This window comes from Phodopus roborovskii, unplaced genomic scaffold (genome assembly GCF_943737965.1).
Source record: "Phodopus roborovskii unplaced genomic scaffold, PHOROB, whole genome shotgun sequence".
Classification (NCBI taxonomy): Eukaryota; Metazoa; Chordata; class Mammalia; order Rodentia; family Cricetidae; genus Phodopus; species Phodopus roborovskii.
This window is the reverse complement of record NW_026126422.1, coordinates 2098510-2124764: the sequence shown is the minus strand read 5'-3', so window position 1 is coordinate 2124764 and position 26255 is coordinate 2098510. Positions and strand designations below refer to the sequence as shown.

Sequence of the window (26255 nt, the reverse complement as noted above, 5' to 3'; positions counted from 1 at the left end):
CTGGCGGGAGGCAAGGGTGAAATGAACAGGGTATAACTAACTGAATGAAAGGTAGAGTGCCAAGCTTCAACATTTTCCAGTTTTTAAATTGTCACCCTTTGAATGTTCACTTATGTTTGTGCTGGTGGGGTTGCTGAATTTTGTTTATCATGTTAGTCATCTGAGAAATCTTGGACAATATTTATGTGATGATGGCTATGCCCATTGCCACATAAAACCTGTGAATCACTGTGGCAGTGGGATAGCCTTGTGTCTTGGGTTGACCATGACAATTGTCACAAAGTCATCACTAACAACTCCCCTTCCACTCTCCCATGTCCTAGAGAGGTGTGTAGCTGCAGGATCACCCTGCTTAGACAAATGCCAGCCACATCCAAGGCAGATGGACAAGCTCTATAAAAAGCAGAACACACCAGTGGCTAAGTCTTCCTCGACAGAAAGCTCTGAGCTGACAGAACTTGATGTTAATTAACTACCACCAGCTGTATGGCTGTGGCCTATTTTAGTGCTATCACCAAAAAGCACAACATAGTAAAATAGTGACTAAATCCTTGTGATTTTGTGGCTCTGTAAGCCATAGTATTAGAAGTGCAAAGGTTGGAGACAGTGCCATTTGTAAGATTTGGTAGAATCCAGTGGAAATTACTGTCTGTAGCTGAAACAGAGAGAAGCAAAGCCCATGTTACACAATGACAGAATACTTTAGTACTTAGTGTTGACAGTTCCATTAATTACTTGCTAAAATATTTGAAAGTGGCAATCACTTTGGAGTGGTTTTATATAAAGCTTCAGTAATGTGGGAGTTGACAGCTGCAGAAAACTGGTACAATATTTTGTGTAATATCACATGAAATATACCATAACACTAACTTAATGCTTTCTGTCAAATTGTAAGTATATACATATGAATTTCTTTTAATATTAGGGTTTCTTGTTTTTTTTTTTTTTTTTTACTTAGTCACACTTACTGGAAAATATCAGGCATTAACAGAATTGGCTTAAGTCCCTGGATCACATGCTAAATGGAAATATTAGAATCCTGATCTGCAGCTGTGGAAGAGTTCATCCAAGCAAGAAATTTTAAGTTATTCACTCTGATAACAAGTATTGAGAAATTGCCCTTTCAGTGGAAGCAAAACAGAGAACATGAAAGGTCATTCTTATGTAAGGCTTGGTTCTGACTCACCCCACACCTGGACTGCACAGTCCCACAGCAGGGACTCTAGCTACCTTCAATGAATCTGTAGCATCAAACTAGATCCCTATAGTCTCAGACTGAGTGTGTTGTTCACTGTGATGTTAAAGTAAATATCTTGGGATGCCTTGTCTGGGATCGGAGTAGAAGGAGAGGAAAGTGTGGAGTAAAGAATGAATGGTTAGGGCTTCTCTCCTGTCTCTCAGTTAAGGCAGTTATCCCTCCATGGGGGATGTGTTTATGTATGGGTGTTTGATCCTGTTTCCAACAGGCATTAGTTGAGGGCTCCATGGAGAAGTTAGTTGTTGATCTCACTCTCCGGGGAAGGGCATTTATGATAGCCTTTCCACAGAAGCTGAGATTGTTAGTTGGGAGCAGTCTTGTAGTTCTCTCGACCTTTCTTTGTGTTCAATTTTATCTTCAAACCAATATTGGCTCCCTCTTTTATGTTCTCTCTCTGTGTCTCTCTCTCTGTCTCTCTGTCTCTCTCTCTCTCTCTCTCTCTCTCTCTCTCTCTCTCTTGTCTTCTATTCCTAACCGGGCTCAATTTTCCTAGTCACATGTGTTTTCCTTTCCTCCCCCTTGTTTTCTCCTACTTCTCTCTCCATTCGCTGCCCCCCCACTTCCCCTGAGCTCTGGGGGACTTGTCACTTCCCGTTCTGTGAGGGAATTTATATGAATCTCTTAGAATACACCTTGTATCCTAGTTCCTCTGGTGATGTGAATTATAGGCTGGTGATCCTTTGCTCTCAGTCTAAAATCCATATATGAGTGAGTACATACTGTGTTCCTCTTTTTTGACTGGGTTACCTCATTCAGGATGGTTTCTTCAAGTGCCATCCACTTGCCTGCGAATTTCAAGACACCATTATTTTTTTCTGCAGAGTAGTATTCCATTGTGTAGATGTGCCACATCTTCATTTTCCATTCTTCAATTGAGGGGCATCTAGGTTGCTTCCAGGTTCTTGCTATTACAAATAGTGCTGCTATGAACATAGTTAAACAGATGTCTTTGTTGCATGGATGTAATCCTTTGGGTATATGCCTAAGAGGGGGATTGCCGGGACCTGTGGTAAACTGATTCCCATTTTTCTGAGGAACCGCCATACTGATCTTCAAAATGGCTGTATGAGTTTGCATTCCCACCAGCAGTGTTGGAGTGTTCCCCTTTCTCCACATCCTCTCCATCATGAGTCATCATTGGTGTTTCTTTTCTTTTCTTTTCTTTTTTTTTGGATATATATATATATATATATATATATATATATATATATATATATATATATATATCCAAGTCCATTTAAATGAAAACAAACATTTATACACAATGTTTGGGAATTTGGGCGTCATTCTTTCCAAACTACTTCCTGCTGGTAAGGGGCACTGTCATGGGGGGATTCAAAGAAGATGCAGAAATCCTGGCTGTAGTCTGTAAGGCTGCTTTGTCCAGCTGTTTTGAATGTAGGATCACCTGGTACTCTGTTCAGGTGGTCTGGCTTGATCAAACCACATTAGTCTGAAAGGAATCCACAGCTTTTCATTTTCTGTGAAAACAGAAATAGAAATCCTTTTCCCCAGTAACTTGTCCTTCAACTTAAATTTTGGAGTCAAAGCATTTTTAAATTTATTATTTTACATGACGATCCCAGTACCCTCTCCCTTCCTCCCTCCTTCCCTCCCTCCCTCCTTCCCTCCCTTTTACCCTCTCTGCCCTCTCACATGCACTCTAACCACCCTCCCCTCCCATCCCTCACCCCAATTCCATATGTAGGGGAATACCATCCAGTTGGGGTCATGTAGATCTGACAGGTCCTGTGAAGTAGGGACTAGGGCTTCTCTCCTGTTTCTAGGTTAAGGCAGTTATCCCTCCATGGGGGATGTGTTCGCAAAGTCCTTTTGTGTACCAGGGATACATCCTGGCTCCACTGTCTGAGGTCCCTTAGACTGCTCAGTCCTTCTGGCTGAGACCCATATTCAGGGGGGCCTGAGTCAGGCCCATGTTGGCTTCCCAGCTATCAGTCTGGTGGCCTGTTAACTCCTCCTTGCTCAGGTAAGCTGTCTGTATGTGTTTCTGCCCCCTGGTCTTATCCTCTCCATCTGCATCTGGGTTCTACTTCTATTCAGTGTTTATGTATGGGTGTTTGCTCCTGTTTCCAATAGGCTTTAGTTGAGGGCTCCATGGTGCATGTGAGAGGGCAGAGAGGGTAAAAGGGAGGGAGGTAGGGAGGGAAGGAAAGCGGGACAAAGGGAGGGAGAGGGAACTGGGATCATCATGTAAAATAATAAATTTAAAAAAAAGGCTTTGACTCCAAAATTTAAATTCAAACACAAGTTACTGGGGAAAAGGATTTCTATTTTTGTTTCCACAGAAAATGAAAAGCTGTGGATTCCTTCCAGACTAATGTGGTTTGATCAAGCCAGACCATCTGAAACAGAGTACCAGGTGATCCTACATTCAAAACAGCTGGACAAAGCAGCCTTACAGACTACAGCCAGGATTTCTGCATCTTCTTTGAATCCCCCATGACAGTGTCCCTTACCAGCAGAAAGTAGTTTGGAAAGAATGACGCCCAAATTCCCAAATATTGTCTATAAATGTTTTTTTTCATTTAAATGGACTTGGTTGTATAAAATAAATAAATAAATTTTTTAAAAACCTGAAAAATAAAAAAAAAAAATGAATGGTTAAAGAAAGAGCAGTCCAACAACCTCAGGACTTGGCATTTCTTTTGAGTAGATTCAAGCTTCAAGAAAGCAAACACCAATAGAGAAACAGTAAAGTGTTACATTGCATGTAAAAAGTTCAAAAGTATTTCCCATTAAATGTTCAAATAAGTGTAAATAATAGAAAGAGATGGAGCCTTGGGCTCTTCATATTACCATATCACTGTCTCTCCCATTGCTTGGACATTTCAAGGAATGTAACACCAAATGATGAGTTAATTCCAAGCCTGTGGCCTCTCAGCTTTGCATATCTGTTTTCTTAATTTTCTGTTTACTTCTCACATCAACAATCCTCAGAAATACACTCATTTTAATAGTATAACTCAAAGAACCTTGACCACAATATTATTCACTGTCCATAAACAAGACACAGTGTTCCCACCACTGCCTCCTAGAAGTTCCCTTAGCCCAGTGTGGTTCATCTGCCTACATAGGCTTCCAATACAACGTAGATCTGCCTTCTTTCAGGTTGTTTTATGTAATCTATAATTTATTAATTGAACCATATATTTGTGTGTGTGTATGTGTGTGTGTGTGTGTGTGTGTGAGAGAGAGAGAGAGAGAGAGAGAGAGAGAGAGAGAGAGAGAGAGAGAGAGAGAGGGAGAGAACATGTCTGGATTCTCCTTTTTCCATGTGGGTCCCAGGGACTGAACTCAAGTTGTCAAACTTGGTAGCAAGCTCTTTTATCCTCTAATTCAACTTGCCAAGCCTATTCTATAAGTTTACATGAATCCCTCCTACCCCTCCCCACTCTATTGCCTAACTCTGGTTCTTGTCTTCCATAGCTTTAGTTACACAGGTTCAATAATAGTTTGACAGTATTACATGAAAAATTCTAGAAATAATTATAAGCTCACCACTGTGCAACAATATTTTTGAGAAATAAAGTGTTTACTATTTTTTACTAGTTAATAGCCCACTGAATTTATTTTAAAAACCTATACCTTCTCCAGAGGATGGGCATGCCATTTTTAATAATCACTATAAATCACTATAAATTCTCCAGACATGTTTTCCCTCTTTTCAAATAAATTACTAAGAGAATATCTAGTCCATATGTTGTGTGAAAAATGAACAGTGTACAAAAATAGCAAAGCTATTTTCAAATGTAATTGTCCCACTATACATTTTCACTAGTGCTGGATGTGAACTCCCGTCTCATACCTCAGTACATCACAATGACATCATCTGGTAGAGAGTCATCTTTGTCTTCCTATCATATGTTTTTTTGCTTTCATTTGCTGCTCTACTGTACTCTATTTTACTCATTTACCTGAGAGAAAGCCAACTTTCTGAGAGTGGAATTACTACTCAACTTGGTGGCAAACACAGGCATTGAATTATTTAATATGAACTTTGTAGATAGCATTAGGTTTTCCTAAGTTTAAATTTTGTAATCATGAATAGAAATTAGATTTTTAGCATAGTCTACTTAAATTTAAGGGGATGATCATATGCATCTTGCCTTTGTTTTATTATTTCTTGAGTTACATTAACACTTTAATACTATGGCTTTGTATTCCCCATGCATACACTACACTGTGATACATAAATTATTCTGTGTATTGTTGAGTATGAATAGTCACTACTTCATTAAAGATTTTTGTTCCTATGTGCATGAAATTTTAAGTTTTCCTGTGAAGTATAAGAGTTATCTGAGCCATCAATACTAATATTCCCAAATAAATGGATAAAACAGGTTTATTTCTCTTTGAGAAATTTCTAGAACTATGGCCCATATAACCCTGACCTTGTATGAAGTTTAAAAATAAACACTTAATGTTTTAATTAGCCACTGGGTACTCCAATTTTGTTTTGTCTTGGTTCCCCTTTGACCAAATGCCAACTTTTAGCATCAACATTTGCTCACTTCATTTAATCTGCCAAGTTCATCAATATTAAGTTGTAAATGCCACTTTTGTTGTAGCATCTCTGGTACATGTATGTGAGGCTCCCTTCCTTTGGTTTGTAGACTGATGTTGCTATTTCTGTTTTTTAATAAACAGGACAAACTAGTGAGAGATTTTTCCATTAGAATGATCTTCCATGAGAACTGTCTTTGCTTTTATTGATTTATTTCCTCTGTTTGTTATTATAGATTCCCATTTTAACTATATTAAATTCTGGACTCAATTCTATCTGTTGTTATTGTTTATTTACTTATTTTGCTTAACTGGAAAAAGGCTTGTATGGTAACTTAAGCGTTTATTCTTTCTTTTCTTCCAACCATTTGGTGTTTCCATCTCAAACCTAATTTAGCTTCATCAAACATTCGTTTTGTAATCTCTTTTAAATGTGTGGGAATACTTTAGGTGTCCGCGGGATATAAATATTGAGCTTTATTGTGACACTTTGTGTAGTACTACAGTTGCCCCCCATCGTCTTCCTTTGTTCCCGCCACCATCACCTTCCTCTCCTGGACAGCTCCCCATCCCTTCTGCTTTCATGTCCTTTTCTCAACTCAAGACAAAACTTGTGACATTTGTCTTTCTTCCTGGGCCTAGCCCTTACATTTAACATGGCCCCTCTTGCTCCTTATCTTCATGAAGACATCATAATCTCCTTAAGTGCTGGTAGCAGTCATCCACCTTCAAGCAGTACTGCAGCTCTCCACAGAAGCCACAGGGACTGTGCCTCTCCATTTCCCTCCCTCCATTCTCAGTGTGACTGTCACCATCCAGTTTACTCCTAACGCCATTGGTATTAGATTTGATGCAAACAGCAAGACATGTCTTCCACACAGGCCTTCATTTTGGCTTCCGATGTTCCTCATGTATGTGTGTTCAGATTTCCATCTGGCATCGTAACCCTTGTGCTAAGGAAATGATGTAGAGTGTGACTGAGAAGAGAAGAGTGCTCAGCGGGAGCGAGAGGGGACAGGAAGGAGTAAGGGGTTGGTGAACATAACCAAAGTACATATGGACATGCATGAAAATGGTAAATGAAACCTATCATCATGTATAATTAATATATGTTGATGAAGAACACCAAAGACAGAAATCCCTAAGATATTTTTGCCTCACAGAAGTGCTTAGAATATATTCAGATATTGTTTCTCTAAAAATTGTTTTTGTCTTCATTTCCAACAAGTGAGAATTTAAGGAAAGGACTTCTCTTCAGCATGTTTGCTCTGTGACTTGTGTGTTTTCTGATATAACAATATCTTCAGTATTTCCCCCCATCTTTAATATTCACTGAGCCTAAGTACAACGTGTCTGGTATGGTTACTTGCATGTGCGTGTGTATGTGTGTTCAGTTCACATATGTGAGGGAAGTTCTCAGAAATCTTGTATCTTAAGTCAATTTTGCTTCATTAGCTTTGGCAAATTCTTTTCCACATTGTTCTCTGATACTTAGGTTCAGGAGTTAAGTTCTACACACACCACTTTAGATTGGGCTCTATAGTTCTGCATTGTGAATGGCTGGGTCTCTTCTTGGACTCCATTTCTTAGATGTTAGACTATTTGACACTCTATAGCTCATGATGCTGGAATAGTTTCCCATTCCTTTTCCTTTCATTCATATTGTGTAATTTCTATTGTTATATTTCTTTTTTCTTCCTTTCCTTTGCTGTGCTCAGTGTTTTAACAGAATCATCAAAGGAACAGTTCCTCGTTAGACAGTACATTGAAATTTTTACTACATTTTCACTAGACTGCTCTGAATCTCCATGTGCTACTGAAACTCCTGACATTTTCCTGTGAGATATCTGTTTTTACTCCTTTTTAAGCATAATAAAATCTTTCTCAAATCCTTGTAAATTCTTAATCATATATGGCTCCTTTGATTGATTAACCTAATATAAAGAATAATTTTTTTTTACATTTTTTACTTAAACTTTTTATTGGCTGCCAGGCATCTTGATTAGAATACCAGAAACTGAGCAATATATTAGTTAGGTCAAGAAATGTGTGACTCTTCTGTAATACTATTGCTCTAGTGCTCAATAGTCTGACTATGACAGGACAAGGCAGGACTGGAGCCTGACAGGAGGCCACGTGGATATCTATGGCATGGGCTGGTACCTGAGGTCATGTGGATGTTCGAGATCCATGCTGCCACTGGGGGATGTGTTGAGGGTGGTCTGTGTTCTCGGCTGCTGCTGGAGGCCATGTGGATGTCTGTCATCTGTGTCACCAGTGGCTGCTTTGGGCAGGGAAGCTTCGTTAGCAGTGATATTGATGACCACAGACTCAGGATGAGAAAGAGAGCCATCGAAGGCTTCTGTGGCCATGCTCCCTCCATTAAAAATTTTAAAAAAGAAACAGTACGTGAAGCTATTTAAGATAGTCTTTAAAAGTTGTGATTAAAAAACGCTGAAATGTAGCTTTTTAGAATTGATAACTTCTGAAGGGGTTGGAATAGAACAGAGTGGAGAAAGACTGTTATCTTTAATAGGCTAGCCTCTGGGAGCCTTACCATGATTCAGTGAGTATATGGGCAGAATCAGTTGTGCTGGGTGCACTTTTTTCTTTCGGAGAGGAGAGCACAGGGTCAACCTAGAGGAATGAGAAGTAAGGGTGATTCAGGCACAATTTTAAAAGTAAGCAATGACTTCAGGAATTGTACAAATAAACAGCTGGAAAAAAATAAGGAAGACAACTCAGGATATGAAAGAATTCACTGATGAACTGGAAGTTCTAAAAAGAGGAACAGTAAAAAAAAACTCATAAATGAAAATGTCAACAAACCCAATTTTAAAAACTCAGTGAGATGACCCAGCAGGCAAAGACACTTGCTATGAAAGCCTAGGGTCCTGTGCTCAATAACCAGCACTCAAGGGAAGCAAGAAAGAAAGACTCGCTCCAGAGCTGTCCTCTGACCCCCAAGTGTATACTGTGGCAATTAGGTCCAAATATATAGGAAATAACTTTTTAAATCCTCAGTTGAGAGCCTCCCCAGAGCAAGCAGAGGGACGGATATCAGAGCTTGAGGACTAACCTTGTGAATCATCCCATTCTAGCAATAACAAGGAGAAATAAGAAACCATAACCAGAACTTCCAATGATTTGGGAACAAATTCAAATAGCCTTGAGCAGTCTGCAGACTGACCATGAAGCCCATCATGACTCAAGTGGCATTTTCACATGACTAGAAACCTGATTCTAAAACTTGTGTGCAAGCACAAAAACATTCTGAGTCTCTGAGGAATGCTGGGTGCAAAGAGCAATGTTCAACACACAAGAGCACTTGGCTTCAAGGTATACTAGAGCCCTAGTAACAAAAGCATGACAATAGCACAGAACAGACCATAGGCTGCAGAATAGGAAACAAGAATGTAAACAAAACAAGGCGGGCGGTACCTGAAGATTCCTCATAGAAGCCATGTCTGCACTGAGCATCCTACAGATTATGGAGAGGCTGGAATAGTCAGCTCTAGAGCCAAATTATCCTGGGTTATCTTAGACCATTAAATGGCCATTTATTGCCCACCTGTGTTTGTGACTTCTTGTGACTAGTGAGTAAATGCTTTTGGAATATGCAAACAGCCTGTCTTCCATCAACCCAAAACCTAAGAACATCATCAGATCACATATGACACCCCAGTTCCCCTTTTAGCCCACTGACTGACCTACCCCTATCTATGTATTTGAAAAGTGTTTTGATTTGCACTTTGTTCTGTTTCCATAACAACTTCACAATCCTGCTATTATGATGGAACATAGAATTTTGTCTAACCTATATCTGAACTCCCAGCCTATGCTAATACTAACACTTAGCTGCAGAATGAACTCTTATTTCCCTTGAGGTGAGATCTGTGATTGTAGACAGTGATCTGGTGACATGGCAGAGAGGGAGCGAATAGGAATTATCCTTAAGATCAGTTGTTCAAAATCCAGGGTCCTTTGACCCTTGATGTTCTTATGACCTGCCTACTGTGTTCATACCAGAAAACTTAATATCCGCAAGCCCACAGGTCTATTCCTGAAGTCTTAGAAAGGGCATTGCTGGATCTGAATACTTCTCTTACCTCATCTGTAAACTGAGAAAACCTTCTGTATAATGTTGCCCTTAAGATCATGCAATAATGTATGAAAAACAGCCACTAGAGATTTTGGAACATAATAGATACTAGCTATTTACAAATCCATGCTTCATAGCTAAACCGTGTACTTTCATTACTGTGTAAACTGAATAATCCAGTCGGACTCTTAAAGATGTTTAACGTTAGACCTACTATGATTTCTGGCTACCATATAGACCATTGTAAACAAATACAGGTGGTGAGGGTAAAAGCTATTCTTTGGAAGAGGTGTCTAATTAGATCATGTGACCTAGACATAGACATATACAACATTGTTTCTTTGACAACCCTACGGAAGTGTATATATGCTTATGTATATACGTTGCCCGCCTCTGTTTATATAACGAGTGGTTTGTAGTATGTCCTGCTAACATTAGTAGAATACTTATTATTCAATAGACATCAAATGTGTGATGGGAGATGCCATTATGTATATATGTTTCTCATACTGGTTAATAAGTAAAGCACTGTTGGCCAATAGGAAAAGAAGATAGGAGGGACTAGGAGAAAAGGAGGAAAGAGGAAGGAGTGAGGAGGAGTCAAGATGGAGAGTCTGGAGAGAATAGAACTGCCAGCCGCCTCTCACTGGTAAGACCACGTGGAAATACATAGAAATGGGTTAATGCTTAAGACAGAGCTAGCCGATAAGAAACTAGTACCTGGCAAAATACAGAGTCTCTGTGTGTTAATTGGGGCTGGCGCAGTGGCAGGACAAGACAGGCAGCAGGAGGAAAAACCTTATTCCTTACAAATGTGTGTTCTAATTCTCAAGCCCATGACATTAAACAAAGGTCAATGGACATGTCTTAAGTGAGTTTTTGTCCATTTGCCAAAGCAATCATTCTTTAGATGACTCCAGTCCATGCTCTCTACAACCCTGCTCTGAGTCTTCAGTCAGAACCAGGCTTTCTCTCCTAGCACTCACTACTTAGCTGACAAGCACACACTCCTGTGTACCTTCCTCCTTCAGTGTACTGCGAGTTTATTTTCATGCATGATGGTTGTAGCTGTAATTCATTGAGCTGTGTCCTACCTATGTGGATCCATGATAAGCACATGTGCTTACTGTGGTCATGGCAGTCTCTGATGACACTCTGGTTCATCCTTATCTTACAGAAAAGGAAACTATGTCCTTTAGATATGTCCAAGTTCTCTCAGCTAAAAGGAATAGGGCATGTTGCAGCTGCTGTCTCTTGGCAGGACTGGAGTCCATCTCTTACTCATGCCTGCCACCTCCAAGGCAACTCCATACCTGCCACATCTCTTGGTCAATGCTAATAAGGGGTGTGTCCCGCAGAAATACCAGGGGCATCAGTATCTTTGATGTGCCAGGGGTGCTTTCTTTAAAGAGGAATGGAGGCCAAACATTCCTCCCCTGAAGCTCTGCCTGTCTACTCCATGGCCTCTCTTCCTTAACAGACACCACCGTGTGGACTTTAAGTTACTGCTTCTTTTAAGCCAAAGAAAGAAGTTCCCACCTGAGAAAAAGAAAGAGTAGAATGACAGAGAGGGGGGATGTAGAGAAAGGAAGTATTGAACGTAATGAAAGCAAAATGTGCTCAACAGCACATCCTCAGAGCAAAGTTTCCTTGACAGGCCTGGGCCCTTTCTTTCCACCTAATTAGCAGGGAGAATAAACGGATGGGCATGTCATAAAGGGCCAGATCACAAGTGCACTCTGCTGACACCACTGCTAACAAGATTCCTGTGTATCCTTGGCCTACAGGGACCCATCAATCTCCAGCCAGCAGGACAGACAGCATGAGTACAGCTGGAAAAGTAAGAAAAATTTAAAAGTAAATTAAAATAGTATTTTCAGAGTATCATAGTTAGAATTCATTTGTTATTTAGTTAAGGTTTTAGAAAGTATAGTTTATAATATCACAATAACAAGATATTTTATATTTCTTTAATAAATTTAAAGATTGTGATGTAGGAGGGGATACTATAAATATTTGAAATAAATAAAAAGAATACTTAGACTCTAGATCTGGGAATGCCATTGCTTCCTCATTAACTTTGTAGTAGGAAGAATTTGTTCTCAACCAACTGTGACTACTTTGTAAATAGGAAGTTTAAAAAAATCTTTTATGTAAAGTCTATTTATATTAACATACCAATAGCGTGCTAGTCTTTGTAATCATATATTTTTATATGAAGACAGCAATGTTAAGTCTGACCAGAGTTTCATAACAGGATTTGACCCCGGAAACTTAGTAGAACTGTCCCTGTAAACTTTAGATAAATTTCTGACAAGAGGTGGATTGATTTCAAAGCATTAGGATCATGGACAGTAAGATTACATTACTGTGCCACTGGGATTTGGACAGCTCACAAAACTTCTAGAAATTCTATACAACAGTCACTAATCCTAAGAGAAACTGTCAACACTATGAATACATACATATGGTACTAAGTTTACACAAGCCACAGTACTTTGTTCAATGTGTGCATGGTACTGGGACACACATACACTCATTCGTAATAACTGACTGATCTGTGATGTCTCATTGCTTAATTATAAAACCATATGTTTCTGTTGGCACAGGTGCTATTTTAGGAGTGGGTAAACTTCCAAAAGCTCACAGTGAGAACTGGTAAATGTGCAGAGGCTTCTTTACACAGTGTGGCACCATTCATAATGAAAGGATTGGTTGAGAGTCATAGAAGGGACCAGGTGTCAGTATTTTTATTCCAGTTCACACTGTGGTTATGTTTAGGATGGTTATGTTTAGAAAAGTAGTTAGGAAAAAGAATGACTAAAGTAGTTAAATGGTAACCCAATTATATCAACCAAACAAGAATTGAGGGTCCAGGGAATCCCAGGCTCTCAGGTACAAGGTCAATAACAGCACTGTGCTGATTACTGGTTTGTGTTTATATTGCCTAGAAGAGTAAAATAATAACGTAGTCATATATGGTAGAATATCTCTGAATTCCCAGCACTAGGAAGGCCAAGACTAGTTCAAGGCCAGCCTGGGTTACTAATTAGAATTATTCTCAGAAATCCAAAGCCTGGGTGCTAACTCTGTGACAGAGTTCATGCCTAAATGCACAAAGTTCTGGGTTCTATCCCCAGCACCACAAAATTATATTAGTAATTATCATTTAGAATTAAACATATACCTAATGATTTTGGTCAAACAACCTCTTGCAGAACAGTACCAGTGACAAGTAAAATAGTGTAAGCAGGGCATGAAGGAGCGTACACCAATTCGCTCAGGTGCATTACATTTAGTTGAATTTTCCTGACCTTGGGCTACAGTGTCGCCAGTTTTTAATTTTTTTTTATTGTAAATGATAAATGTCAGTTTGTATGTAACAATGGGTAGCAGACCCTGGGACAGATCTCATGGGGCAGTGATCTCCTTGGAGGTGATGTAACCCTTTATCTCCCAGGTCATCAAGTGCAAAGCAGCTGTGCTATGGGAAACTAACAAGCCCTTCTCCATCGAGGACATAGAAGTTGCACCGCCCAAGGCCAATGAAGTTCGCATTAAGGTAACCCCCACTTTGACCATCTAGAAAGTTAGGTTTGAAAAACTCAGAAAACTCCAGAGACCCATCCAAAACTCCATTAACAGCCCCTTTGAAGAGGCTTGCCCTGACAATGAGTAAATCTGTTACTAAGGCAAGCTATTGATAACAACTGCTAAAAGTCTAAAGTGACTAAAAAGCATGTTTAACATAATCCCTGAAAACAATTTAAGGTGCTTTTTTTTTATAAATAGCTAAATATCTCGATTTCAGAAAGCAATTAATATTAGGTAATTTCTTGGTACTCATTTCTATTTACATAAAATAGCATGCACTATTGTATATTGTATAAAATACATATTTTATGGAAACTTACATAGATGATCATTGACATTTAAGCTGTTTATTTGGGAAAAGATGGATGAAAGCACAGGAAAATCTTGGACCTAATCAAATCTTTGAATTTGGAAGCAATGGGGGAATGTTAGCGAACTCCTTAGAAGCACAGGTTCAGAACAGTGTGTTAAACCACACATTCTGGAACCTCCCTGATTGACCTCTCTGTCTAATTTGTAGATGGTGGCCACGGGGATCTGCCGCACAGATGATCACGCGGCTACTGGAAACTTTGTCACACCTCTTCCCATAGTTTTAGGCCATGAGGGAGCCGGTATTGTGGAGAGCGTCGGAGAAGGGGTGACTTCTGTGAAACCAGGTACAGAATCCTCTACCCTCCGGACCTGGGTTTGGTTCTGATGCCAAGAGCATTATTCCTAAGAGAGGAAGTCGAGGCAGTGGGAGACGTAATTAATCATATAATCAACAAAAAGCAAAAGTCACCTTTTATTTATTGTTAAAAGCTGAGATTTCTGTAGTAAGTTATCACTTCTTTGTCATATTTTATTATGCTTCCTCTGAAGATAACTAGGATTATTATTTTAAGTATTCCTTTAATACTAAGAAAAGCACAATCACTTTGAAGAGTTGAACGCTGGGCGATGGAGAAATGACTCTGTGATTAAAGTCACATCCTGTTCTTCTAGAGCACCCAGTTGGACAATTCAGAATGACCTGTAACTCCTGCCCTAGGGGACCCAATGTCCCCTGCTGGCTTCCAAGGGCACCCACACACAAGTGGCATGTACACATTGGTACTCCCACATGAACATAAAAACCATACAAACTTTTTAAAAAGTAAAGATAATTCACTATTGAAGTTCTCATTTTAATTTTATCCTATGATCAAGTTTAATTTCTTATGTTTATTAGAAAATATCTCCTATATTGTATTTTGTTTTGTTTGTTTTTTTTTTGTAACTGTTATATAAAATGTCAGATCTCTCCAACATCCTATGCTAACATAATAAGTTGGCAACTCATTGCCACTAAGGCATATATTTATGCTTAGCAGTGAGAATATACAAGATTTGATTAGACTAATATATGGAAGTCCCCAAGAGAAACTGAGGCACCCAACAAGGTTAACTGCTATGGACATCTCCTCTTTCTCTTTGGGGATCTTCAGGCACATATAAACCTGGATGAATAGCAAGGCTGGGAGGTAACGACCCATGAATTATAGTGCGGTCAGGTCCTATCAATAGGTGACTTTTCAAAGACACGCGTCTCTACGTGTGGGTCTCATGTGCTTGCTTCATTATTTCCTGGACAGACACTGAAGTCGTTTTGTTGTTTCCCTGCAGGTGATAAAGTCATCCCACTCTTCTCTCCCCAGTGCGGGAAATGCAGGGTTTGCAAGCACCCGGAAAGCAACTTGTGTGCAAAAAACGAGTACGTTTCTAATTGTCCTCTTGCACCATTAGGCTGCCCACTGGTTTTGTTCTGTCTCATATCCTTGTTATGCCTGTGTTTCACTGTAGTTTGGCAGAGCCTAGGGGGACCATGCTGGACGGCACCACCAGGTTCACCTGCAAGGGGAAATCGATCCACAACTTCCTCAGCACCAGCACTTACTCCCAGTACACAGTGTTAGATGAGATAGCAGTGGCTAAAATCGACGCAGCTGCACCACTGGAGAAAGTCTGCCTCATCGGCTGCGGGTTCACAACCGGCTATGGCTCTGCTGTCAAGTTCGCCAAGGTAAGATGGACAGTGGCCCATGTGATGAGAACATTCAACTTCCAGCCTCCATGATCTATCTCCCAGGGTCCAGGCTAGGGACTAGACAGCAGGTAGGTAGGGTTTTTCTAAAAGGGGCCTGAGAGTTAGAGGGAAATAAACTGGTTCGCACATGCGTTCCTCTGATGGCTCTCTTCAAGAAAATGTTCTTCCCAAACTTCTTTCTCGAAAGCTCTATTAAGATTTCTTTCTAAATGTTCTCTCCTCTAAAGTTCTTACTTCAAAACCTCTCTTAAAGTTCTTCTTAAAATTTCTCCTTAAAATTCTCTAAAGTTCTTTCTAAAATGTCTCTGAAAGTGCCTTCTTCTAAAGGTTCTCCTGAGGTCTTTTCCTATCACATAAGGCTTCTATATCCACAGGCTCATTTATAACTCATCTCTCTGAGACAGGAAGGAAGGTAGGATCTTGGGAAAAGCAGGTGCCTTAAGTCTATTCCCCTGGATGTGACTTGCAAAACATCCTGACAAACTTAAGTCTCAGGGGGATGTGATTTACAATACATACTGTTAATTCATTAAAGCCCTATATCAAAGGGAAACCTAAGCCTAGGTAGTATGTGATCTGGAGGATGTAGCTCTTACTGCTGAGACCCAGTGGGAAGGAATTCCTGTCTCTGGGGCCCATTTGAGAATACAAAGCACCCAGCATATATTTTATACACACTCAAATTCATAGTAACAAATGTTCTCCAGTTGATACCTAGAATATTAATTGGTTCTTCTGTAATAAATGACAAAGGCTCACAGCACGCATGTACCAACCTGTGTGCATAGCGCTGGGACATGCATCAGAGTGTGTTTCTCCACCTGCAGAAAGAATCCATTCCACACACTGAAAGAAGCTCTGTGACAGCATGCATCCAGTTCTGGCTAGTTCCCAAAGAGAAACTGGCCTCTCACAGCAATTATTTTAAACTTACATAGATCTTGAGCTGTGGCATTTTACATATGCTGTTGTCTGCAATGCTCTGTTACATCCCAGTCCCAAGATACACTTTGAGCAACTAAACATGTTTCATAGAGCCAGAAACTGCCAAGCTGGCCATTTGGGACAAATTGGACGTTGATAAAGTGGAGATGCCATCACGGTTATCTCTACAGAACGCCAATGCTGGGAGAAGTTCACAGCACTTTCACAAGTGTTTGTATAATATGGACCAACACTGTTACCTAAAGCCAACCTGCCTGCATTGTGCAACTTTACTGAAGAGAAACCCAGGCTTAGTGGCTCTGTGACCTGTGCAGCCTCTCTGAACTGCCTGATGTCCCTTGAAAGAACACCAGGTTGAGGCACGGTCTTTAACAGCCAGCTGTGGCCAGGGCTGTCTCCTTTGTCAGGAGGATTGTGAACAAACCTTAATAGAAACATTTTTCCAGAAAACCTAGACTTTAATTGTGCTAGAGGTACACCTTTCTCTACAGTTTCTGACCTAGCTGCTTAGTGAGCTGTCTATGGTAGTGTTAAAGACAGTAATCATTTAGCTAAACTCTAATTTGTTGTATAATATTTCCTAAGCAAGTTTGTTGGAGATCCTTTAAAACATTGGTCTATTACTCTAGGATTCCCCTACATCATTTTCACAGCTTTATGGTGTTAATTAAATTATTAATGGAAAACAAGCCCAAGAGGAATTTAAACCCATGAAGGAAATTCACCTGCTTATTTCAGATGAAAATTATGCTGATACTGGGTTAAGAGAAAGTAAATAATTTATGTTCAATAATTGCATTCTATATTTATTTTCCACATCACTGAGAAATATTAGAGCTGGAACTCATGTAGTTGCTAATCCTATATATTTGTTCTCTTCCAGGCTTACTCCATGATTCTGGAGCATGGCCACACACTGAGAGTATCCTAGAAGGCACAAATACTTCATCCCTGTCTTCTTCCCCATAAACATAACCTCACCCACATCCACACATGCACCCATGTATGCACACATGCACACACACACTTGAATTTATAAATTTTAGGTGAAATATACTAGTATCTTCATTTTATGACACAAAGATCCAGAGAAATAAAGCTGCTTGTCTAAACTTTTATTGCTTGGTATTAGGAAAGGAGAGATTAGAACTTCTCTCAAATTGTCTGCTGAGTCTGAAACGAGAGTATGTTACTGCTAAAACTTCCATCACAATCAAAGGTGTTGCTTTTTTCTAGGCAAGGTAGAAAGTAGTGATGTGCTTAAGAATACCACTTAAGAACATTTGATGGATGAATAATAACACTAAGAAAAATGGAGTGAGAATATTGGGAACAGGTGATTGATTGTGTTTACCGAGTAACTAGAAGGTGATCAAAGCAATGAAGATTCTGCTTTTTCCAGTTTTTGTGGCATTTGCCCTAAATATAGTTAGTACTTGTTCAATTGCTAATCTGCTTCTACAGGAGGACTGAGTGAGCTTATTTGCAAGCCATTGGTTCTCCTGATCATGGATTTCAATCATTCTTATTAAAATACAGACCAGTATTTGTTTCACTAATTTTCATTTACTTCTTTAAATATTCACCCTTAAGGTCACATTGGCTCATGCTGCATTTCCTTAAAATTTCATATCCACCTTCCTGTTGCTTTTAGCCAGGAAAGACTTCTCAATGCTTTCCAGCCTTCTGCTCTAGTTACCCTGCTTGGGACAACTATTAGTGACCCAGTGAGATCACGATGGAAGGGTAACTGGAATACACTGTAGTCTCCTAGAGTAACCTTGATCATTTGTTTCAGTTATACAAACTGCTTTTGTGTGTGTTTAAGATGATGCTGTGTGGCTCTTAGAGATTAAAGTCATTTCTGTGTCAAGTTCAAAGGTTAATTGGGGTTTCCCATTGGAATAGAAATGGGGTTGCTCTTGTAGAGAATCAGATTAATCCGTAGAGGCTGTTACTGAATCATGAAGGGGAGGGGAAACCTCTCCAGATATGGCTAATATTGAGCAAATTTTGAGAAGCAATGATGGACCACTTCGGGCAACTGTCACCAGAAGAGGTTTCACCAGCAGATGGAATGAAGTCTGAGTAGCCATGAGAGAGGACAAAAAGGAGGTACCTGTACACCCTGGAGCACTTTCTACAAATCACTGTTTCATCCATCTTTGTATTTTCTGAAAACACAGGTGACCCCAGGATCCAGCTGTGCTGTGTTTGGCCTTGGAGGTGTCGGTCTGTCTGTCATCATTGGCTGTAAAACAGCTGGAGCAGCCAGGATCATTGGTGTGGACACCAACAAAGACAAGTTTGCAAAGGCCAAAGAACTGGGTGCAACTGAGTGCATCAACCCTCTAGATTACAACAAACCCATTGAGGAGGTGCTCCAGGAAATGACCGATGGAGGGGGTAGACTTTTCCTTTGAAGTGGTCGGTCTGCTTGACACCATGGTAGGTACTGTGGCATGCCTTGAGATCTGTCCTTCTGCCATCTATAATATTTTCTGGACAGCAAAATAGAAATCTGCTGCAGAAAGCTATTTTTGAGTGGTAATCGTCCATCTCATGTTTCCTACTCATTACTTAATTCTGGGTTATGGTAAACTCTCATTTTGTCAGTTCTACAAACTTGTGTCAAGTAATTCTCCTCCTGTAACAGAGGAAAGCTTTCAATGGAGCTCTTTCAGTCAAAACCAATTCATCAAGCAAACTCAAACATTCTGGTCTTACATAGATGACTTACACAGAGATGGAGTTTTCCTTCGATGTCCTTAATATTATATATTTGAAATCAAATATTCCAAAATGCATTTTCAAGTTTCATCATATGGCCAAAAGGAATAATGAATAATTTGGGACCAAGTACTATTTTATTGGCATAAAACATGTAGAGGAGTGACTGTTTTAATAGAATACCATGTTTCAACATAGAGACAGCACAGTGCTGGGCACATAAAAGCACCCACATATGCATATTGGAGTATCTATATTAGAATTCACAGATTCTGCTATACCCCCTAATTTGAAGGCTTGTTTTTAGGCTTTTTTTGTGATCTACAAAACATAATGCATATAACATATTCACCATGGAGCCACCTGCCATGTGTTAAGCACTAAGTTAAGGTTGGCTGGGGGTAATGATAAAAAATAATATTGCTAACTTGACAGTGCTTGTATTTTTGAAATATACATATTACTTTGAAATAGTTGCAAGTACTATTCATTGCTAAAGAATAATTCTCTAGTTACATCTCTCCCAACAAGAGATCTTTAGAATTCTAGAAAATGACCCTAGATACCTAACACATAACCATTACTGAGGTTCTCCAGAAAGCCTTGGCAGAGTTCATTAAAGATAATGGATATGATACCCTGAGAGTGACCCTTTTATCAATCTAGAATTGAGAGGAGATGCCACAGATGATAGAAGATCCATAAAAGGATAGCATCTCCTTTTTGGACAGAGAGTCCTTCCAAGCTGAGGATTCTGGCTTTTCCCAGGGCCATAACTCTTCTGTGATTCACTCTCTGTTTTCCCTATTTGCTCATCTTAAACTGGGATGTCAGTTGACTTAAAGACACAAAGGTTTGATACCCACATATTCTTGGAACATTTTTTTCCCTAAATGCCAAAAATCAAAAGACCAGTCATCATGAATCTTGGAGGATTCGAAATCATTTTCTACTATTGATGTTTTAAAAAACCCACTTGAAAGATGAAGACTTCCTGGATGTCTACAGATAACAGAATAATGTCAAATCAAATGTAAACTTTGGAAGCAAAACCAACTAATGCATTCCTGTTCTTGATATGAACACCAGAGTAGGGACTTATTAGAACTAGAGCTTGGCAAATGGAAAAGAGAGAACTTTTGATGTTGACATCATTACATCTTCTACATCAAAATTTCTGGCTCAGAGTGCAAGCTTCAAAATTATACTTAATGGACAAAAGAGATTGTCTGAGAATAATGTGATAAGGAAAACAATATTCTCCTTGGAGAACCAAGACTTTTCAAGCTCACAATGAGACTTACTTCTTTATTAGTTTGTAAGGGAGAATTACACTTGAATTCGTTCATTCACTCTTTTGTTTGCAAAATGTTTTTCACACATTGCTTCATATGACCTAAAACTGTGTATCATCAATAGATGTCAAAAGAAAATCAACTTTAATTATTGTTTTATTCCAGATGTCTGCTCTGATAAGCTGCCATGCAGCATGTGGTGTAAGTGTCATTATAGGGGTGCCTCCTAACGCCCAAAACCTCTCGGTGAATCCCATGTTGCTGTTGGGAGGTCGCGTCTGGAAAGGAGCAATATTTGGTGGTATGTATTTACAACTAAGATCAAGTTCTGTGTGCTTTCTTGTGTGCCAGGGTGGACATGTGGATGGGTTTGGAGGTCAGAGAACATTTGATATCCTTATTTTCCAACCAAAAGTCTTGTTGTTTGAGACAAGGGGTCACAGTGGGCTGAGGGTCACAGTCAGGCTAGACATCCTGGCCAGCAAGTCCCAGGAACCTACCAGTTCCTCTCTCTCCAGATCTGGAATTACAAGCTCCCCCATTACTGAACCAACTGTTTAGTGTTACTGTTTATATATTTAGTTTTGGGTTTTTATTCTGGAGATCAAACTCAGCTTCTGTGACAACATCTCCCCCTGTCCCTGCCCTTTCCCATAAACAGTCCAGACATTGGAAGATATTGAAAAGAACTCTTAAAAATTGTTCCATGGATGCTGACATTCAGCACAGTTGGTGTCTTCTGGTGGAATAGGGGTGGAGAAGGACTAATTTTTCTTTAAGGGGCTGGCCACTGGGAGATTGACCATTGCTCCGGTGAATATACATTGGACTTGGTATATTTTTTCCCTTGGGAGAGGTCACAAGCATTGTGGGCTGAACCAGGGATGACTGGGAAGTGGGTGTGGCCTGTTTCATTATGTGAATGTGATCAGAAGGCATTATGAGAAATTTCCAGATAATAAATAAAAATATTATATCAGAAATCAAAGAAGGAATACATGTATTAACTGAGCTACTTCTCTAGCTTAGAGGGTAAAATTCTTATTTCAGAATTTATTCACTTTAAACAGAAAAGATAAGAAAACAGAATGCAACATGGTTTAAAAACATGAAAATCACTGTTCTCTCTACAGCAAGAACTGAGTCAGGAAATTCCAAGACAGGCTTCTCTGTCCCCACAAACCAGCCAGAGCTTTTCTGCCTGCTTCCTCTTGTGTCTTTGAGAGGCCCCAAAATGCCTCATAGGATGCCGAAAACCCAAGGCAGAGTTTATGCCTATGCTAATTACCTGAATATGGACAGCTCCCTTCCTCTGAGTACAAATAGCCACAATGTAATTTCCCTTGGAAGAACTAATAAGCAGACCTCATTGGCCAGAGGCTTTTTCCTCCCGCCACCTGGTCTGGTCCCGCTGCCGCGCCAGCCCCAAACAATACACTGAGACTCTGTATTAGATATAATTCTGTTGGCCTGGTTACTTGTTTCTTATCCACTAGCTCTGTCTTAATTATTAGCCCATTTCTATGTATTTCCACCTGGTCTTACCAGGGAGAGGCGGCTGGCAGTTCTTCCTTCTCCAGACTCTCCATCTTGGCTCTCCTTACCACTTCCTCTTTCCTCCTTGTCTCCTAGTCTCTCCTATCTTCCTTTCCTATTGGCCAACAGTGCTTTATTCATTAACCAGTATGAGAAACAAATATACAGAATGACATCTCCCATCATTTCCTCTTTTCTGTCTAAATAAAAAGAAGGGTTTTAACCTTAACATAGCAAAATATATAACATAACAGTTATCAAATAAGAATCACACTTAACAATATTTAGTTCATTAATATTTAGCAAGATTAAAAAACTATTCTATCATCTATCCTAGATTTGTGAGTCTAAAGTCCTATATGTAACTTATCCTTAAGCTTAACTAAGGAAAACTATAACCATAACTATCTGTCTTCAACTCCTTCAAAGACCACAGAAGGATAATATATAAACTCTATAAATGACAGAGACATCTTAATTTGTCAGTCACCTGAAGTTCTTCTGTAATCTTCCATCTTCAGGCCATAGGCCATAATGTGTCTGGCAGACTCTTCATCAAAGCAGGAAACTTTAAACTGTCTTCTTGTATTGGCAGTTTGTCAGTCACTTTCCTCTGTGTTCTGCAGAATGTCTGGCAGACTCTTCCATGAAGCAGGAATTTTATAGCAATGTCCATCTTCAATCAGCAGTCACTTTTCTGTAGGTCCTTCATGTCCAGTTTATATAGCATAAAGTCAAACAGTTCAGACAAGAGCAGTATCTAGTCCAAATGGCTGGTCTTGCCATATTGAAAGCAAGCTCCATTATTAGTTTCTTTAATGTCCATCTTCGATCATCCTCTCTGATGTAGGTGGTGTTGCCAGGAGCATTTATGTCAGGTGACATCATGAGAATGTTGGTGCAGGGCAGGAGGAGTTGGAGCCTCTGGACTTCTGCACTTTTAGGACCTTTGGTGCCTTGGGAAGTCTCCTGTCTAACTCCCCGGCCTGCAGTGAGTGCATCTCACAGTGATGCTGCTCTCCTTCCAGGGTATAAGAGTAAAGATGCCGTCCCCAAACTTGTGGCAGACTTTATGGCTAAGAAGTTTCCACTGGAACCATTAATCACCCATGTTTTACCTTTTGAAAAAATAAATGAAGGATTTGAGCTGCTTCGTACAGGAAAGAGGTAAGCTTTAACAATATATTTATAGGGGGCTGGTGGGGGAAAATATTATTTTAATGACAGGGGAAATGGACAACAGAAAATAAGGAGGGATTGCATAGGAACAAATATGGGGTTCTTGGCTTCTGTCACCTATTCAGGCTCTACACACAGATGTGTGAGTTTGGGCAATTTACAAATCTAAGCCTCAGTTTTCACATTTCTAAAATGGACAAAATATGATGATAGCCTACCTTATACTGCTGCTGTTCAGAATGAAGTTTAAATGAAACAAAGACTAAAAAGTTTCAACAAACTCTGTGGCAAGCAGCAAGAATAAATACCTATTATTGCCCACATTCATTACACTAGGCTTGCAGGCTTTTCCTTATTTAAGAATGCTAACAATGAACCAAAATCTAAATGACAGTCATAGTAAGATGTTCTGTGTGAGTTTAGAGCTGGAGAAAAGGCAAGAGAGATCAGAAAAGGTAGATTGCCCATTTATGGACTTGACTTTGACCACAGGGACGGGCATGGAATAGTTGGGAACCTGGATGGATTTTCACTGAGACTCATGACACATGCTTTATTCACTCACATGGGGACTGTGAGTCATGAGAATGTGGAAACGACATCTTATGTTTCATATTTCAGTATCCGCACTGTCCTGACATTCTGAGACCATAGTGACGCCTACTTCTGACGCCTCCACTCCACTGAATCACAGCACCAGTCACATCACAGCGCTGATTTTGTTCCTCAGAAGAACTGACAATAAAGTACTCATGCAAGCATTCCACGTGAAACTGGATTTTCTATGAAAGTGTTTTCAACCCTAAGCGAGAGCTATCATGAATCAGCTATGGAAATGGTGGGTACCAGCCCTCCTTCTGATTTGAAGGACCTATGCCATCTTTCTTACTGAGCACAGTACATCTTGTGACATCTTGCATGCTTTTCTCTCTGGAATCCACAGTCACAGGAACTCAGTGGAGCAGAGAGATCTTTCTGTGCAGGTACACACAGGATCTGTGAGCTCAGCCTTCCAGCCACACTTTCCACTGTCTGTACTTTATTCCTCATGAAATATGTGAGGATCAGGTAAAAGCGCAGCATGTCAGGGAACATGGAACTGCTATCTTAAATAAGAGCAAGTCTGAAATTCTGACTCAGCACTCCAGCAATAATATGAGATGGATGGGCTGCAAGTTATACATGCGGTGTTTAACAAGCAGGCTGCTATAGGACTAGAGAGCCAGGCCACAGTTCCAAGAATGTAATTCTAGACCTGAAGAAAGATAATTTGACAATTTCTTATGTTCACTTATCAGTCATTGTGTTCCCTATGTTGTTATAACCATACTGAGAATTCCCCTATTTTTTTTAAATGTAACAACTTTATACCAATACTTTAAATGCTTGCTGTCAATTATCTAACAATATTCAAGAAGTAGATCATAATAAAAGGAGAAACTGGTGTGATAAGAATGACAACAAAATGGGGGAAGTTTAGCTCAAGTCAAATACTCTTTTTAGGAAACATGTGTGTCCTTGTATAACATGTATGTTGAGTTTGGAGACGTATGTGTACTTGAATGAACAAGTATGTTGAGTTTGGAGACATGTGTGCTCTTATATGAAAATATATGTTGACTTCGAAATATGTGTGCATTTGTAGGGACAGGTATGTGGACTCTTGAGATGGGTGTGCACATGGATGAACATATATGTGGACTTGGCTTGCTCATTTCATTCACTTGGGCCAGGGTCATAAAAGAGTGTGCCTGGCACTCATATACTCATCAACAGAGCCCACTGGTTTCTCACAAGACTAAATCAGAGCAAACTTAGGGAGACAAAAAGAAGTGGTTTCTTCACCTCAGCCTGCTCCTTCAAGTATCCAGCATGTCTGTAACACAGTATTATTTAAGTATCAAAGTGATCAGGCAGATCACTAGATACATAGTCTCTCTCTCTCTCTCTCTCTCTCTCTCTCTCTCTCTCTCTCTCTCTCTCTCTCTCTCTGTGTGTGTGTGTGTGTGTGTGTGTGTGTGTGTGGGCCTGCATGTGGAATTGGAGGTCAGTGCTGGGTATACGCATTCACTGACATATGAATATTACTTCTATGTCATTACCACTCATCCCTCACTTCTCAACTCTTCTTGTGCTCCCTTCTCCCAAAATTATGATCCTTCTTTAATTATTGTTGTTACACACACATGCGTATTAGCCTTTCTACTGATGTGATCAGACACCAGGACCAAAAGCACTTGGTGAGGCAAGCATTTTTTTTAGCTCACAGTTCCACATCACAGAGGGAAGGCAGGACAGAACCTCAAACAGGGCAGGAACCTGGAGCTGATACACAGACCATGGAGGAATGCTGCTCACTGCCTTGCTCACCATGGCTTTCTCAGTTGACATTTTTATAGCACCCAGGACCACCAGCCCAGGGATGACACCACCTACAAGGGGCTGGAACTTTCCATATTGATCACTAATTAAGAAAATGCACCACAAGACAGTCTTATGGAGGCATATTGTCAATTGAAAGTCCCTCTTCCGAAATGACTCTAGCTTAAGTCAAGCTGACATTCAACTAGCCAACATAAGCATGTATATGTGGAACACACACACAAACACATGCACACACACACACACATGCACAAACACACACACACACACACACACACACACACACATACATACACGCACACACACAGGAGTCCAAGAACCTCTTTACATCATCGCAGCCACATGCAACTTCTCCATTGGAGCTGGGGATCTGAACTCAAGTCCTTATGCTTGCACAGTTACTACTTTACCAGCTGAGCCCTCCCCACAGCCAATCACCAGCTAATTATCATCTAAATATGGTATTTAAAGAAACTTCTCAGTAACAAACAGATATCAAGCTGCATTAAAGTAATAAAAAAAAAAGTGAAACAAGGAGATTCTTAGTTGGTTGTAAAGGTGAATAACAATGTCACCTAGGTTATGCCACATTGCAGGAAAGGAGCCAGGAAGACTCTTGGAAATAACTTTAAAAATGAAGAT

The 26255-nt window shown here is 39.9% G+C and overlaps 2 protein-coding genes across 2 annotated transcripts in view; both read left to right on the top strand.

The window, feature by feature from the left end:
* The first annotated feature begins 13348 nt into the window (after positions 1 to 13348).
* LOC127222937 (alcohol dehydrogenase 6-like) overlaps positions 13349 to 26255 on the top strand; it is a 214805-nt gene continuing 201898 nt past the window's right edge. The window contains exon 1 of the mRNA XM_051185409.1: positions 13349 to 13446. The gene's annotated coding sequence lies outside the window, so the exon portion shown is untranslated. The remainder of the gene's footprint in view (positions 13447 to 26255) is intronic.
* On the top strand, positions 15317 to 23901 carry LOC127222943 (alcohol dehydrogenase 1-like). The gene is given in 6 exon segments (XM_051185416.1): positions 15317 to 15522; positions 18678 to 18893; positions 18895 to 18939; positions 20682 to 20817; positions 23081 to 23219; positions 23853 to 23901. Coding segments are annotated over 6 exon segments (759 nt in total). The 5' UTR covers positions 15317 to 15324; the 3' UTR covers positions 23878 to 23901.